Source organism: Sorex fumeus, unplaced genomic scaffold (assembly GCF_029834395.1).
Source record: "Sorex fumeus unplaced genomic scaffold, SorFum_2.1 ptg000043l, whole genome shotgun sequence".
In the NCBI taxonomy this organism is placed as follows: Eukaryota; Metazoa; Chordata; class Mammalia; order Eulipotyphla; family Soricidae; genus Sorex; species Sorex fumeus.
In genome coordinates this window covers 9,742,497-9,760,064 of record NW_026606100.1, presented here as the reverse complement: position 1 = coordinate 9,760,064, position 17,568 = coordinate 9,742,497, and the positions used below count along the sequence as shown (strand labels likewise).

The 17,568-nt window shown below is 38.2% G+C and overlaps 1 protein-coding gene across 3 annotated transcripts in view; it reads right to left on the bottom strand.

Moving 5' to 3' along the window:
• ASAH2 (N-acylsphingosine amidohydrolase 2) overlaps positions 1-17,568 on the bottom strand; it is a 122,494-nt gene that overhangs the window by 14,658 nt on the left and 90,268 nt on the right. For all 3 annotated transcript variants that reach the window (XM_056120628.1, XM_056120630.1, XM_056120629.1), the window contains 4 exons: positions 16,574-16,668; positions 13,959-13,998; positions 13,039-13,134; positions 2,007-2,102 (listed from right to left, as the gene is read on the bottom strand). In XM_056120628.1, the coding sequence (XP_055976603.1) occupies positions 2,007-2,102; positions 13,039-13,134; positions 13,959-13,998; positions 16,574-16,668 (327 nt within the window). The remainder of the gene's footprint in view (positions 1-2,006; positions 2,103-13,038; positions 13,135-13,958; positions 13,999-16,573; positions 16,669-17,568) is intronic.

The following is a 17,568-nucleotide window of genomic DNA, read 5'->3' as shown; positions in this document are numbered from 1 at the left end:
TTTTGTTAACTAGAAAATATATAACTAATTGTGTAAACTTTAGACAAGGAGATAATACATGGTACTGTTTACAAAATGACGTTGTAATGGGTTTTTTTTTTTTTTTTGCTTTTTGGGTCACACCCAGCAATGCTCAGGGGTCACTCCTGGCTCTGCACTCAGGAATTACTCCTGGCGGTGCTTGGGGGACCATATGGGATGCCTGGGATCGAACCCAGGTCGGTCGCGTTCAAGGCAAACGCCCTCCCCGCTGTGCTATCGCTCCGGCCCCTGTAATGGGTTTTTTAAAACGTTGAGCCCTCTTATCCTAGAGCTTATTACTCGATCCTTCTCTATGATAATTAGATAAGAGAATATACTTTGAAGTTTAAGATTATCCTATATTTATATTCTATTTGGTTTTATCGATGTTTCCCATGAAGTTTTTCACCTTCTATAATGTCATTAAAATATTTGTATGAAATTATAAATATCCCTTTTGAATATATAAAAAATATTTTTATCCTCACTTTATATATTTAATATTTACAAGGACCATATAACTTGTTTTCATTCCCAGTATGCAAATGAGAAAATGTGTATGGATATTTTAAAACAAAAGATTCTTTTTAATATCATGGAGGTAATCTTAGACAGAAAGCCATAACACTCACCCTGAAGCAAATATAAAATAAACAACAAAATTGATGTTTTCTTCCTAAATATTGCTATAAAGCATGAAGGTTATTTTTAATGGAAAAATTTATAGACCTTAGATTTCAATGAAATTTAAAAGTAATCATCTCTAGGGATAGATTCAGGTTTATATTTTTTTCTGTACAATCTATAGATCCAACAACTATTTACAGCTTTTATGATAAGAAAAATTTTAATTCTACTTTTAATAATTATCAGACATAAAATTGGGAGAAATTTTAAGTTAAAATAATAACCATGTAATTTAAATATTTTATAATTAAATACATTAACAAAAACTTAACACATTCAACAACTAAATTAGACATAAACATATAAAATTGCCCATATTCAAATGTTTTAATCTACAGAAACAACAAGCTTTGATTTACTCCAAGCTCTTTTTTCTGAAAGAGCTCTTTCAAAGAAATATTTGGCTTTGCAGTACCCTAATTATTTTTTAGCCTTTATTGGGGCCCATATATGTTATTATATAAAGTTTCTTATGAGGGCCGGAGTGATAGTACAGCGGGAGGGCTTTGCCTTGCTCACGGTCAACCTGGATTCAATCACCGGCATCCCATGTGGTCCCCTGAGCAAATCCAGGAGTGATTCCTGAGTGTAAAGCCAGGAGTAACCCCTGAGCACCATTTGACGAGAACCAAAAAGAAAAAAAAAGCTAAAAACAAAGTCCCTTTCTGATATTTTAAGTTATATGTCCTAATCATTGACTAAAATTCAGAAATCACAATGAAACTTCAAAAGTAACTATGCCAATGTGTATATTTTAAAGTACAATTATTTAAGATAGATAATATATATGTATATTCCAAGTTACTGTTATACTTTATTAAAGCCTCCACTTAAATATGATAAGTATTTTTACATTTGAACGACCAGAAAAGGAAAGGCATGACAATAACTATTATTGTAGGATCTGCTGATTGAGAATGCAAACCAATTTCCAAAATGCTTTAATCAGATAGGAACTCAAAATTGATCACAAGATTAGTTTTTGAAGTGATTGGAGAGAATCTGGACAGGATTCAAAAGTACTTAACTCCCACTCATAGTTACAGTAATTTATTATCTCCAAATATACTTACCTCCTGCAAAATAGGGAGAAATCAAACTTTACATGATTATCATAAGGATAATGTAAGATTCATGAAAGGAAGTTGCCTCTACCTAAATATATTTTCCAAATCTGAATTTACTGTTTCATATTTTTGTAATACCAATTTTTATAATAAAAATTTTCCCCCAAACTAACATTTTATTTTGCTTCCTTCTGCCTTCTACCCCTGGGCAAACACACAGATTTTTGTTACCGTAGCAATGGCCTTGGCAAGGATTCTGAATTGCTGGATGTAAGCAGATAGAGTATGTGGTCCATAAATGGTAGATGCTGCCTCATACCGCTGAACCTGCAAGTAAAGCAAGGGCAGAGTTGTACATTCTTCTGCACATTTCAGTCCATTCACAGAGAAACTATGTTTTGCTTAGGAGTGTCGCATGGGTATCTCACATAATTTAGACTGGCACAACAACACTAATCATAAGCAAAGAAGGGGGTATTTTCATTTTTCAACTAAAGTGATTCTCATCAACTGCTTGTTAAAAGCAAGTTGGGTTTACCTCTGGACATTTAACCAGAAAGCTTAACATTAGCATTAACATTAACAAAAGATTAACATTAACAGCCTGTGACCTCTATCTTAAGTATCTGGAATATACACGTTTCTCCCTAGGGTATAGAGCAGTCGGGGTAGAGGTGGGGAGGGGGATTGCGTCTTAGTAGCCCCTGAATAAAGACCATTTGAATAAAAGTCCTTATTCAGATGGCCTAAAGAAGGACCATTAATAATAATGGGCCAAACCTATGAATTAATAATGGCATAAAGTAGGACCATTTGAATAAGAACATTTCATCCCTACTAGAACTATGAAATATTACCAAATGCATCTCCTCTTCTTTGGCCTGAGCTTTAAATCTTTGATTGTTCCATAGAAATCCAAATGTATCTGAATCTAATTCCAAATTTATCAGCTGTTCCCCATTACATTCTTTATTTCAACAAATGCTAATCTTACAGCCTTCTGTGCTAGGGTTATCTGGCAGTTTTCTTAGACTATCCTCTGTCATATATCCTATAAATCTCCAAGTCTTGGCACTAGTTAAAATCTCTTGAGTTTATTTTCCCCTGTGTTAAGTCAAATCCAGATCATGATGGCGGTGACAGTAGCTTCTGAGTCAGTGTGCTGCCTCCACACTTGCTCTTCCTGTGCACTTTTCACACAGTCATCCTACTAAATGCTCAAAATCAGAGATTTGACTACAGTATCCTTTTCTTGAAATTCTACTTTGAAGTTAGAAAAAAATTATTCTTGCTCCACTGACTCAAAATTCTTCTGATATATAAGATCTCCACCAATCACCTCCCTCCTCCCACTCTAGCCTTTTTCTCAGTACCCTTGTTATGATCAACTCATGCTAGTCATATGATTGTGCCCCTTAAGAATTTTGAATCTTGCTCTCTGGATATTTTCATGTAAAAACTCCTCACTCTGTAATACCTTCCCTATTATCTGCCCAATTTACTTATTCTCAGTTATTATTTATTCTCAAGATGTTGCAACTTTCAAAAAAAGCTGCAATTTTCAAATACCCATTTAAACCAATATTCTTTACCTTATTTTAGTTTTAAATATCACCTTATACATCTCTTACACAGATATGTAATGGTTTTATTTACTAGACCATGAAATTTAGTGCTCTTGAGATCTTATTGTTTTTCCCAGATAATGGCTGAAATTTTGTCCCAACACATATCTACTAAAGAAGAGAGTGAATACTTTACAATAGCCAGAAACTGGAAGAAACCTGAATGCCCAAGAACAGATGACTGGTTAAAGAAACTTTGGTACATCTACACAATGGAGTACTATGTAGCTGTTAGAAAAGATGAAGTCATGAAATTTACATACAAGTGGTACAATATGGAAAGTATCCTGCTAAGCGAAATGAGTCAGAAAGAGAGGGATAGACATAGAAAGATTGCATTCATCTGGGGGATATGAAGTAACAAAGTATGAGATTAATACCCAAGAATAGCTGAGATCAGCACCAGGAGGATTACTCCATAACTTAGAGGCCAGCCGGGTATCCTAGAGGAAAGGGCAGTTCAGATAGAGAAGGGAGCACCAAATAAAGGATGTTTGGAGGATCCTCCCAGGAGGGGAGATGCATGTCGAAAGTAGACTATGGACTGAACATGTTTGCCACTCAATGCCTCTTTTGCAGATCACAACACCCAAAAGGAGAGAGAGAACACAGGGGATTGCCCTGCCACAGAGACAGGGGGGATAGGGGGATGGGGGTGGGAGGGATATTATCCATGGTGGTGGAAAATGGGCACTGGTGGAGGGATGGGTATCTGATCATTGTATAATTGAAACCAAAGCACAAAAAATTGTAAATTTACAACTGTAAAAAAAATAAAATAAAATAAAGGGAAAAAAAAGAAGAGAGTGAATAAATTATTTTCTCATGAGAGCATGCTTCTGAACATGAACTCCTCTGGTAATCAGTTAAAGCCTCTTTTCTATTCTCAGAATAAAGTTTCATAATACATCCAACAAAACACAGAGATTGACAAAGAACACTAATTAAACTGAACTATGTAGACTAATAAATCATTATGTTGCAAATTAGTACTGTGTTTATTACACTATTAAATAACTAATCTAGTATCACCCATAATTTTAGTGGTTATGCATGAAAGATATTTCTAGATTTTCAATAACTTTATGTCATGAAAATAACTGGGATTCTTATTTTTTTGTTATTGTTTAATTTTTATTAGTGAAACACCATGAGGTACAGTTTTAGACTTACAAATATTTATGCTCGGGTTTCAGTTATACAATGATCGAGTACCCATCCCTCCACCAGTGCCCATTCTCCACCACCAATGATCCCAGTATCCCTCCCACCCCCCACACCCCTATCCCACCCCGCTTCCGTGGCAGGGCATTCCCTTTTGCTCTCTCTCTCTCCTTATGGCTGCTGAGGTTCGCAAAAGAGGCATTGAGTGGCACTCATGTTCGTTCTATAGTCTACTTTCAGCATGCATCTCCCAACCTGGGAGGATCCTCCCAACACCCATTATTTGGTGTCCCTTCTATATCTGAGCTGCCTTTTCCACTAGCATGTGCAGCTGGCCTCCAAGCCATGGAGTGAACCTCCTGGTACTTATCTCAACTATTCTTGGGTGTTAGTCTCCTATTTTGTAACTTTATGTTCCCCAAATGAATACAATCTTTTTATGTCTGTCCCTCTCTTTCTGACTCATTTCATTTAGCATGATACTTTCCATGTATCCCATCAACGGCCAAGACTCAGAGACTATAATAATCAGCTCCCGGAACCGCGCGACCGCATTTGCGGCCGCGTGACATCTTATTATGACATCTTATTATCTCATTCCTACTTTGGACAAACTGGCAGGCTACCAAATGTAGCCTGCCCACACGGCAGAGTCTGGTAAACTCCCCATGGCATACCCAATATGCCAAATACCAATAACAATGATGGGTCTCATTCTCCTAAAGAGCCTTGAATATGATCTCAGGGTAGGATGAAGGAGACGTTACTGGGGCCTGCTCGAGGCAATCGACAAATAACAGGATGGTCGTGATTCGTGACTTTCCATGCAGTACCACTTGTATGTAAATTTCATGACTTCATTTTTTCTATCATCTGCATAGTACTCCATTGTGTAGATGTACCAAAGTTTCTTTAACCAGTCATCTGTTCTTGGGCATTCAGTTTTTTTCCAGACTCTGGCTATTGCAAACAGTGCTGCAATGAGCATAGAAGTGCAGATGTCATTTTGATTATACAATTTTGCCTCTCTGGGATATACTCCCAGGAGTGGTACTGCTGGGTCAAATGGAAGCACAATTTCTAATTTTTTGAGAATCATCCATACTGTTTTCCAAAAGGGCTGACCCAGTCGGCATTCCCACCAGCAGTGAAGGAGGGTCCCTCTCTCACCAGACCCATGCCAACGCCAGTTGCTTTTGTTCTGTTGGATGTGGGCCAGTCTCTATGGTGTGAGATGATATCTCATAGTTTTGATCTGCATCTCCCTGATGATTAGTGATTTAGAGCATTTTCTCATGTGCCTTTTAGCCATTTTAATTTCTTCTTTGAGAAACTTTCTGTTCATTTCATCACCCCATTTCTTGATGGGGTTGAATGCTTTCTTCTTAGGGAGTTCAACCAGTGCTTTGTATATCCTTGATATATCAAGGATATCCTTGTATATCCCTCATTGGATGGGTATTGGGTGAATATCCTTTCCCATTCTGTAGATTGTCTTTGTATTCTGGTCACTGTATCTTTTGAGGTGCAGAGGCTTCTTAGTTTAAGATACTCCCATTTGTTTATCTCTGTTTCCATTTGATTGGTCAGTGAAATGTCATCTTTGTAGATACCATTAGCCTCAATGTCATGGAGGGTTTTGCTGACCATGTCTTCAGTGTGCTTTATGGATTTTGGCCTGATGTTGAGATCTTTAATCCATTTTGATCTGACTTGTGCATGCTCTTAGATGGAGGTCTAATCCCATTTTTTTTGCATGTGGTTGTCCAGTTATGCCAGCAACATTTGCTGAAGAGGCTTTCCTTGTTTCACTTGACATTTCTTGCTCCCTTATCAAAGATTAGATGTTCATACATTTGGGGTTGTATGTACAGATATTCCACCCTGGTCCATTGGTCTGTGGCCCTGCCTTTGTTCCAGTTCCAAGCTGTTTTAATTATTACGGCTTCGTAGTAGAGTTTGAGGTTGGGAAGGGCAATGCCTCCCCACGTCTTTTCCCCAAGAATTGCTTTAGCTATTCATGGGCGTTTGTTGTTCCATATGAATTTCAGGAGTGCTTGATATATTTCTTTGAAGAATTTCATTGGTATCCTTATAGAGATCGCATTGAATCTGTATAATGCTTTGGGGAGTATTGTCATTTTGACAATGTTGATTCTTCCTATCCATGAGCAGGGGATATGTTTCCATTTCCACGTATCCTCTTTTATTTCATGGGTAGCTTTTGTAGTTTTCATTGTAGACGTCCTTTACCTCTTTAGTTAGGCTGATTCCAAGGTATTTGATTTTCTGGGGAACAATTGTGAATGGTATTGTTTTCTTCCTGTCACTTTCCTCTGTCTCATTATTTGCATATAGGGAGGCCATGGACTCTAAGGCATTATTTTATAGCTTGCGACTTTACTGTACAGGTATATTGTTTTTAGGAGTTTCTTGGTAGAGGATTTAGGATTCTCGAGATATTGTATCATATCATCTGCGAATAGTGAAAGCTTGATTTCTTCCTTTCCAATCTGGATGCCTTTAATGCCTTTTTCTTGCCTAATCGCTACTGCAAGTGCTTCCAGTACTATATTGAACAGAAGTCGTGATAGTGGGAATCCTTGTCTTGTCCATGATCTTAGAGGAAAGGCCCTTAGTTTTTCCCCATCGAGGGTAATGCTTGACATGGGTTTGTCGTAGATGGCTTTGACTATCTTGGGGAAAGTTCCTTCAAAACCCATTTTGGTGAGAGTTTTCATCATAAACGAGTGCTGGATCTTGTCAAAAGCTTTCTCTGCATTTATTGATATGATCATATAGTTTTTATCTTTACTTTTGTTGATATGTTGGATTTTGTTGATTGATTTCCAAATGTTAAACCACCCTTGCATCCCCAGGATGAATCCCACTTGGTGTATGATCTTTTTGATGAGTTGTTGGATTCTATTTGCTAACATTTTGTTGAGGATCTTTGCATCCATGTTCATCAGTGATATTGGCCTATAGTTTTCTTTGTTGGTGGTGTCTTTTTTTTGCTTTTGGTATTAGGGAGGTATGTGCCTCATAGAAGCTGTTTGGGAGAGTTCCTGTTTTTTCAATTTCCTGAAAAATCTTGAGAAGAACTGGCAACAGGTCTTCTTTAAATGTTTGGAAGAATTCACTAGTGAATCCATCTGAGCCTGGACTTTTGTTTTTGGGAAGACTTTTGATTACAGCTTCAATTTCCTTGATATGAATGGGTCTATTCAGGTATCCCAAGTCTTCTAGGTTCAATCTTGGAAGGAATACAGGAATTTATCCATTTCTTCTAGGTTCTCTAGTTTTGTGGCATACAGACTCTCAAAGTAGTCTCTGCAGAACTTTTGAATTTCATTTGTTTCTGTTGTGATGTTCCCTTTTTCATTTCTGATCCGGCTTATTAGGGTTCCCCCTCTCTCTTCCTTTGTGGGTCTTCCTAGTGGTTTATCAATCTTGTTTATTTTCTCAAAGAACCAGCCCTTGGTTTTATTGACCTTTTGGATTGTTTCATGTCATTAATTTCTGCTCTAAGTTTTGTTATTTCTTTCTTTCAGCCAAATTTGAGTGCCCTTTGTTGGCCTTTTTCTAAGATCTTGAGCTGTGATGCCAGGTTATGTATGTAGGTGCCTTCTTCCTTCCTTAGGAACGCTTGTAAAGCTATAAATTTTCCTCTTAACATGGCTTTAGCTATGTCCCATACGTTCTGGTAGCTCATGTCTTCATTCTCATTTGTTTCCAGGTATCTTGAATTCGTCCTTGACTTCCTTCTTGGCCCACTCATTGTTCAACATTAAGTTGTTCAATTTTCAGGTGTTTGATTTGTTTCTCGGTGTCTTTGTATGATTCACTTCTATCTTCAGTGCATCATGGTCCGAAAACATTGTTGATACTACTTCTATCTTCCGAATTCTATTGAGGAATGTTTTGTGGCCTAGCATGTGGTCTATTTTGGAAAATGTTCTGTGTGCACTGGAAAAGAATGTGTATTCTTTTTTCTTGGGATGTAAAGTCTTGTATAGGTCTATTAGCCCCCTCTCTTCTATTTCTTCCCTCAATGCCAATGTCTCCTTGTTGAGTTTTGTTCTTGTTGATCTATCCAGAAGTTATAAGGAGATGTTTAAGTCTCTGGCTACTATTGCATTGCTAGCAATGTCCTCCTTAAGATCTGTTAAGCAGTTATTTTAAGTATTTAGCTGTTCCCTCATTAGGTGCGTATACATTTAAGAGTGTGATTTCTTCCTGTTGTACACATCCCTTGATGAATAGAAAATAGCCTTCGCTGTCTGTTCTAATCTTTGTCAACCTGAAATTGATGTTGTTGGATACTAGTATGGCCACCCCCACTTTTTTGAGGGAGCTGTTTGCTTGCAGGATTGTTTTCCATTCTTTAACTTTGGGTCTGTTTTTGCTCTGATTGTTCAGATCAGTTTCTTGTAGACAGCAGAATATTGGTTTCAGTTTCCAGATCCATTTTGCACCTCTGTTTCTCTTGATTGGTGCATTTAGACCATTGACATTGAGAGAGATTATTATCAGAGGGTTTTGTGCCATCTTTTTGTAGGGATTGTTTGTGCTTATAAGTATTTTTCTTTTTATCTTACAGGATCCCCTCTAATTCTTCTTTTAGGTTTGGTTTTGAGTCTATGAAGTTCCTGAGTTGCTGCTTATCTATAAAATGGTGTATTGCTCCATCGAGTTTGAGTGAGAGTTTAGTTGGATAAAGTACTATGCTGAGGCGTTTATTTCATTGAGTGTTTTCACTATATCCCACCATTGTCTTCATGCTTGAAGGGTTTCCTCTGATAGGTCTACTGTAAATCTAAGGGGTGCTCCTTTGTATGTGATTTGCTTCTTTGACCTTGCTGCTTGCAATATTGTGTCTCTATCCATGGCGTTCATCATTCTGACCATGATATGCTTTGGAATGTTTTTATTAGGGTCTCTTTTAGCTGGCACCCTTCTGGCTCCTAGGATCTGGATGTCTTCATTTTTTAACTCTTCATTTTTTAATTCAGCAATGATTTCTTTCACTGTGGCTTTTTCATTGGGTTTGCCTCCCTGTCCTTCTGGTTCTCTGATGATTCGAATGTTCTTTATCCTGCTGTCATCCCCTAGGTCTCTGATTTGCCTTACAGCTATTTTGAGGTCTTTTTCCATTGTTTGTTGTTTCCTGTATGATTTCTGTTGCTCATCTTCAAGCTCACTGATCCTATCTTCGGCTGTAGTCATTCTACTGCTGAGGGCACCCACTGAGTTTCTAATTTCATCTACCAGATCCTTTATTTGTGACACTTCTTTTTGTAGCTTTTTCATTTCTGCTCTCATTTCTTCCTGTATTTTCTCGACTATCCATTCCAATGTTTCTTTCATTTCTTCCTTTAATTTTCTGGATGTCTGCTCCATTGATTCTTTGAGTAGTTCCTTGAACATCCTCAGCATTTCATCTCAGAATTCTTTATCAGAGAGAACATATTTGTGGGTAACCTCTGTTCAGGAATAGGGATTATTTTCTTCATTCTCTACTCGTAGTAGAGATTTGCACTGTTTCCCCATGCTGTTGTGGTTTTCTAGAGGTAAAACCTTGGAATTCACTAGCACTGTTCTCTCTTATTGCGGGAAAGGATTTTAAATAAGTTTGGTGATAGTGGTCACCCTTCTCTCCTTCTAGAATATGTCTTCCTCTCAGGCATTATTCTATGGCTTATGACAAGCATCTAGTGAAGCGTTGGAGAGGTGCTCTTTTATATTGGACTTGTACAGCTTCTTGCGTACTGGTCTCTTATTGGAGTTGGAATAGGCCAGTGGATTATTGTTGTATTGTGGTTGAGGCGACCAGGACTTTTTCCACAGAATTAGGTGATAAAGGCTGGGATGTGAGTCGAGAGTACTGGGAGTGGGAAATATAACTGCGACCGCCTACCACACAGAAGGCCACACCCACTTTGGGGAGGCCATGCCCCTAGGGTGGAGGCCACACCCCGGCCAGTCCAGGGATGTGCTGACCTAGGAAAATGCAGAGGAGAGTGGCGCCCCAACAAGGTGGGGAGGGGGGAGCATCCTGCGGAACTCAAGCAGGTGTTCCCCAAAGTCTCCTCTGGCTGCATGGTGCTGGGGGCATAGCACAGGAAAAGGGGAGCATGTGCAGGGCATGGGACAGGGACATGCTCTCCAGCTCCCCAACGAACCTGCAGTGGGATTCTTATTGATGATGAGTACAGAGTAATGCTAGTGTCTCTTGTCCCCTATATTCATAATTGAGAAAAAATTTAAATAAGAAAAATAATTTTAAACTAGATAAATGAAATTTATTCCTATCCAAGTTCACCCTAATTAAGAACCTTGCTTTAAAAGGATAGCATTGCACTATAGCACTGTTGTCCTGTTGTTCACTGATTTGCTCAAGCGGGCACCAGTAACGTCTCCTTTGTGAGCCTTGTTGTTACTGTTTTTGGCATATCGAATACGCCATGAAGAGCTTGCCAGGCTCTGCCATGTGGGCGGGATACTGTTGGTAGCCAAACCAGGGCCAGCTGCATGCAAGGCAAATGCCCTACCCACTGTGTTATTGCTCCAGCCCTTCAAAAGGATATCCAAGAGAAACTATAAAGTTTACAGAGGCCAGTAGAGCATATTTCATTGCTGGTATGAACAGAACACTTGCCAAGGAGTGAACCATAGTAGCATCAAAGAAATATCTAAGAGGACGAAGACCCACTGGCTCCGGGCACATCTCTTCCATTCCACTGTTCTCCCTGCATTAACATATGCCTCAGAGACCTGGGTCCTCTGAAAACAGGATGAGAATGCTATCTATATCTCCCAAAGAGGAATCGAAAGAGCTATGCTTGGAGTATCACACTTTACTCAAGTGAGAGAAAGAATCGGAGTTCCAACCTCCCTTGACGATCAAGAACCAGGGGTGCTCTCTCATTTGCCAAGGCGTAGAAAATCAGATGGGCTGGACACATAATGTGATTTGCAGACTAGGGCCATTACCAACGATTCCACGTTGGTAATGTCAAAAGATCACGTGGCCACCCACCTACGAGATGGTCAGACTTCTTCGTCAAGACCCTGAATGATCAGTTTGAGGTTCTTTGTGTTCCTAAAGTGAGCAGATGCCATTGGGCTACACTAGCATGTGACAGGGATGAATGGAGACATTACTGGAGCCCGCTTGAGCAAATCAATGAGTAACAGGATGTCAAGTGATCAAGTATTCCAATAAACTTGCTTTGAAGGGAAAAATTAACTCAAATTTTTCTAGAAACATACAAACGTCTTAGCAGCTTTGATATTTTACCATCTACAAGGATTTTCTGAAAGATCAGATAAAAGGTATTAAGCACTTATTTTTTTTTTAATCTTAGAAAATGTAGGGTTTTTTTAAAATTTTTTTTATTAGTGAATCACCTTGAGGTACAGTTGTAGACTTACAAATTTTTGTGCTTGGGTTTCAATTATACAATGATCAAGTACCCATCCCTCCAACACTGCCCATCCTCCACCACCACTGATCCCAGTACCCATCCCCCCATCCCACCCTGTCTTTGTGGCAGGGCATTCCCCTTTGTTCTCTCTCTACTTTTGGGTAACTAAGCACTTATTTAAAGTGGCAATGTAATAAAAAGAATTTATGAGGGCCAAATTGCATCAGCTCTTTAGTACATCTTTCTTCCTCATACTTCACTATTATTACTATCAAGATCTCAGAACTGAGGGAGAATATTGACTTTTTGGTGGTGGTGGTGGTGGTTGTTTTTTTTTTTTTTTGGAATATTATCTTGTTTATGTGAGAGACTGATTCTTAATTTAAGGTTTATTTAAATGATTACTAAAATAACATTTACAAAGTGCTTAAACCAGTGCATTCAATAAATAATAGTTATCAGCAGAGACTTCCCTTTATTCCATATAAGCCAAAGTAATCAGAATCATTATCGTTAAAATTAGAAGGTTTTCATACCACTCCCTAACTTAGTATCAATGCCCCTGATAAAATAACTTTATTCAATGGGATTAGAATTCTAATAGTAAACCTAGAATTCCCAAATACAACCTCTGGCTTATCATATTCTTACATGTTCTACATAAATGCATCTCTCAATAATATGATTAAAGAATTCTAGGGGCTGAAGTGATAGCATAGCACGCAGGTGTTGTTAGCCTTGTACACAGCTGACCTCGGTTCGATTCCCAGCATCCCATATGGTCCCCTGAGCACCACCAGGACTAATTCCGGAGTGCATGAGCCAGGAGTAACCCCTGTGCATCACCCGGGTATGACCCCAAAACAAAAGCACACTCACAAAAAAGAATTCTAGAAAATATCCATTGATGTACTGTGTATTGACCAGGATATTATTCATAAAATATAATGAGAATATTTCAGTTTATCTGCTGTGAGAATAATTAAGATGTGGATGAAAGGGTCATAATGGTAACTGATGCACACAATGGTATGTATTCTTTACCTGGTATTCTTCATAGGTGGCAACATAATGTGTATAGACGTTGCATAGACCAGAAATAACAACGGTCATATTCTGCCTTCCATTAGATGCAAATTCCTAGAAAGGGAAGATAGACCCCAGTAAATTCTCTAACTAAAAGAAGAGTACTGTCCCAATGAAAAGCTAAAACCAATAATTCTGACCAACAATTGAACAAGTTAGTAGTTCTAAAGCCATCTTTACAACTGCATTTGTAGAAGTAAAACTTTTCTACTACTAAGGTATAAATTTTAGAATTTCTTAAAAAGTATAAGGACCAAAAAAAGTATAATGACTGTCATTTTAGAACATTTATGTCATTTATGGTACTTACTAAATATATAGAAGATCATAAAGATTGGTAAACAACAAAATTCCTACATGAATTAGATTTACTCTAGATAGAACTTTAAGATATTTAGATACATATGATTTATTTAGTAATTTCGATAGCACAGCGGGTAGGGCGTTCGCCTTACAAGCGGCCAACATGGCCGACCCGAGTTCGATTCCTCCACCCCTCTCGGAGAGTCCGGCAAGCTACCGAGAGTATTCGATATGCCAGACACAGTAACAACAAAGTCTCCAATGGAGACGTTACTGGGCCCACTCAAGAAAATCGACGATCAACGGGAGGGCCTTTACCTTTACCTTTTATTGATAAAACATTTAACTTAAAAATTTATTACATAAATACCAATAAAATATTTTGATCTAATCATAATTCCTTTTTTTAAAAAATTTGTGTTTATCCAACAAGTAATCCTACTTATCTCTAGCTGTTATTTTTAAGAGGTGAGAAACCATAGTCATTTTAGGAATATTAACTTTAATGATCACATAAAGAAACAGGGAATTCTTTTCACAAATATTAATACAGAGATATTTCATTTTTAACTTACTTCTTGAACTGCCTCCCTAAGTCTTCGTCCAGACATGGTCCTAAGTCAAGAAAACAGAATTACTTGTGTTTTTCTAGTCAGAATGTGTGCACAGTATAAGGAAAGACTTGTACCAAAAGCCAAAAAGTTATCCTGGTTCATCACATAACAGTAAAATAAAATATCTAAGAATTCAGTGAAAGTATGAAACTCAAGTGGAGTTTTCTTTCCTGACTAACTTCAAAGCAAATTCTAAGCTGAAAAGAAAATGTTGAAGGTGGGAAATAGGAACAATAAATATCACAATTAATTTCTATTCATTGATTTAAAAATTACTGTGTTCTTGGGTTGGAGCAATAGCACAGTGGGCAGGGCATTTACCTAGCACATGGCCAACATGGCTGACCCAAGGTTCGATTCCTCCGCTTCTCTCAGAGAGCCCGGACACAGCAAAGTCTGACAAGCTACCCGTGACGTATTCGATATGCCAAACACAGTAGCAAGTGTCACAATGGAGACGTTACTGTGCCCGCTCAAGCAAATCGATGAACAACAAGAGGACAGTGGCAGTGGCAGATTAATAACACTAAAGGCAAGTAGAAAATGATCCTCCCTACAAAGAACTTATCATTTAATTCTTCAATAAAACATTACTTCTCTACCAAATCTATTTCTACCATGTCTACTGTTACTAAGGACACAACAGTAACTAAGTCATTTACAGCCTAGGGAAGGAAATTGGTCAGCAAATATAAATGAGAGTTTAAACAAAGCATATTTTCAAAGCTCACAAATGCTCTGGAGAATAATAAAGTCAGGTTAAGATGAATGGTAGTGGTGGAGGTCACTGTGGTCCTATTAATGCTGGTGCTGGTGGTGATGTGATGCTTTAGATGATTTAGAAAGACAACGTCATATAGGAAAAGCAGGACTGGCATTTCCATTAGCCATCTCAGTAGAGATGGAGCAACAACAACAACAACAACAACAACAACAACAAATTGGTCATAGAGACCAGAAGAAGGTAAGTTTTGTGGGGAAAAAAAAAAACTGGAGATTCAAAACCCCTAACACAGGAGCATGCTTGGTGTGCCTGGCAAATGCAATTAAGTAAAGGTGTCAGAAGTAGGAGTGAGCAAAAGGAAGATGGAATAACATAAAATCAGAAAGACTTCCAAGTCCACGGGATGCAATAAGTCTTATGTGATATTGTAAACATTTGAGTATTTACTTAAAATAAGTTGGGAAGCAATGAAGGGTTTTCAATGATAGTATTACTGTGGCCATTTTGTTGAGAAAAACGCACACACACACACCCACACATGGAAAAAGAAAGGAAGCAGAAAAGTGAGACGAGACTGGCTTAAGTCAGTTTGGGAGTAAATGAAAATGTTGGGTAGATCAAAAAGTTCGATGACGGATTTGACTGGAAGAGGGAAAACTGAAAAAGTGAACCTTCAGGAATTTCCAACACTCCAGGAATTAGGATCTCAGTAAAGATTCCTCTTAAAAATGCTTAAACCAGGGACTGGAGCAATAGCACAGCGGGTAGGGCATTTGCTTTGCATGCAGCCAACCCGGGTTCAATTCCCAGCATCCCATATGGTCCCCTGAGCACCGCCAGGAGTAATTCCTGAGTGAAGAGCCAGGAGTAATCCCTGTGCATCGCTGGGTATGACTCAAAAAGAAAGAAAAATGCTTAAAACACTTACAAGTTCAGAAATACTTTAAAAGGAACAGATTTAAAACATTATACTGAGAAGAATTTTGGGGTCTATTTTATCAACAAATTTCAAATATATCACACTCAGTGTTAATTATAGCCCTGTGTGGTACGTTACATCCTGGTACTAATTGATAATTACAAGTTTGTAACTTGTTGCCATCTCCACCCAATTTTATCACCATCCAGTCTTTAAATGAGGAAAAGAAAAATCAAAATCCAGGAGAGGTGGAAGTGGAACTGGAAGGACTTGCCATGCACGCAGCCAACCAAGGTCCAATCCTGTCATCCCATATGGTCCCCGGAACCCCACCAGGGGTGATTCCTGAGCACAGAAGAGGGAGTAGCCCCTGAGCATAGCTGGGTGTGGTTCAAAAACTTAAAAAACAAACTTTTCTTGGCTCAAGGCAGATCAGGTACTTGCCTTGCACATTAGATCCCAGGGGTCTACTTGGGATAGTAGACCATGGCCCCTGAGTCCACCAGGAGTGATCCCTGAGTACAAAGCCAAAAGTAACCCTTGAGCACAGCCAAGTGTGGCATAAAAACAGAAGCAACTCATATTTGGGGACTATATAAGAATATAGATGATCAATGTTAATTTACTGTGACAAGTACATATGTACATATATATATACACAAAATCATTATGCTATATGCCTTAAACTATAGCAGTGCTACTGATTCTCTCAATAGAACTAAAAAAACTTTTCCATAATTCTAATATCTGATAGAATTGTTTAAATTACCTGCATGCTAACATACTTTCAAGTATTTCCATTAAAATAATCATTTTGGAGTTATTTAAATTGGAAATAATTTTTCTAAATTTTATTTTTTAACCAAACTACCTATCAGTAACAGCCAATCATAACAATAATTTTTACTGGAAAAAAAATCAAAAACAACTTACGTAAGCTCCCCAGGAATGGCAGCAATGGCCAGAGACCCAAGAGTAATAATCTGAACATCAACAATCTCTGGATGCCAGGGATGAGGTCTTGACAACTAGGAATTCAAAACATGAAAGCAGTGTCAAGAATATTTTTTCCAACGGTTAAGAGATACTAAGTATTCACAGAAACTCCTTTTTAAATAAAGGAATCCTTTATTAAGATTTAAAATACTTCTAGCTGTTGGTTTCACTGGGCTTGTTTCTTGGGTTTTTGTTGTTATTGTTGGGCTTTTGTGTTTGCTTGGTATCCTACCATTATCCTACCATTTCTGATTTTCTATTTTATGAGATAGTCTTAAATAGCCTGCCATAATAAGAATTTCAAATGTTAATGTCACCGACCAATTAACCTAGACTTAATTTCTAATCAATGTTTCTCATCAATGAAGTTGGGGGGGAGGGCGGCAATTGTCACTGTGAAATTACAATATAGGAAAACAACAAATATTTCTTCTAGAGTATGGTGGTAACTATTAAAAAATGAGCTAAAAACTTCATAATTTAGAATGGATGAACATAATGATCCCCTTCTTTGACTAAAAGCAATTAAAATATTCAGTTACCAAATTTTGCCTGAGTTTCTAAATTTTCTCCTGTCACTGTCACTGTCACTGTCACTGTCCTCCCGTTGTTCCTCGATTTGCTCCAGTGGGCCCAGTAATGTCTTCACTGTGACACTTGTTACTATGTTCTGGCATATCGAATACATCATGGGTAGCTTGCCAAGCTTTTGCCGTGTGGGCAAGATACTCTCGGTAGCTTGTCGGGCTCTCCAAGAGGGGTGGAGGAAGAGAACCTGGCTCAGCCAGGTTGGCCCATGCAAGGCAAATGCCTTACCCACTGTGCTATCGCTCCAACCCAATTTTCTCCTAGATAGAGAATATTTATTTTCATTTTCAGATTAATATAGAGTTTTTCCTTCAATGTTTATTTTTCCTCTTTCTTCTTAAGGA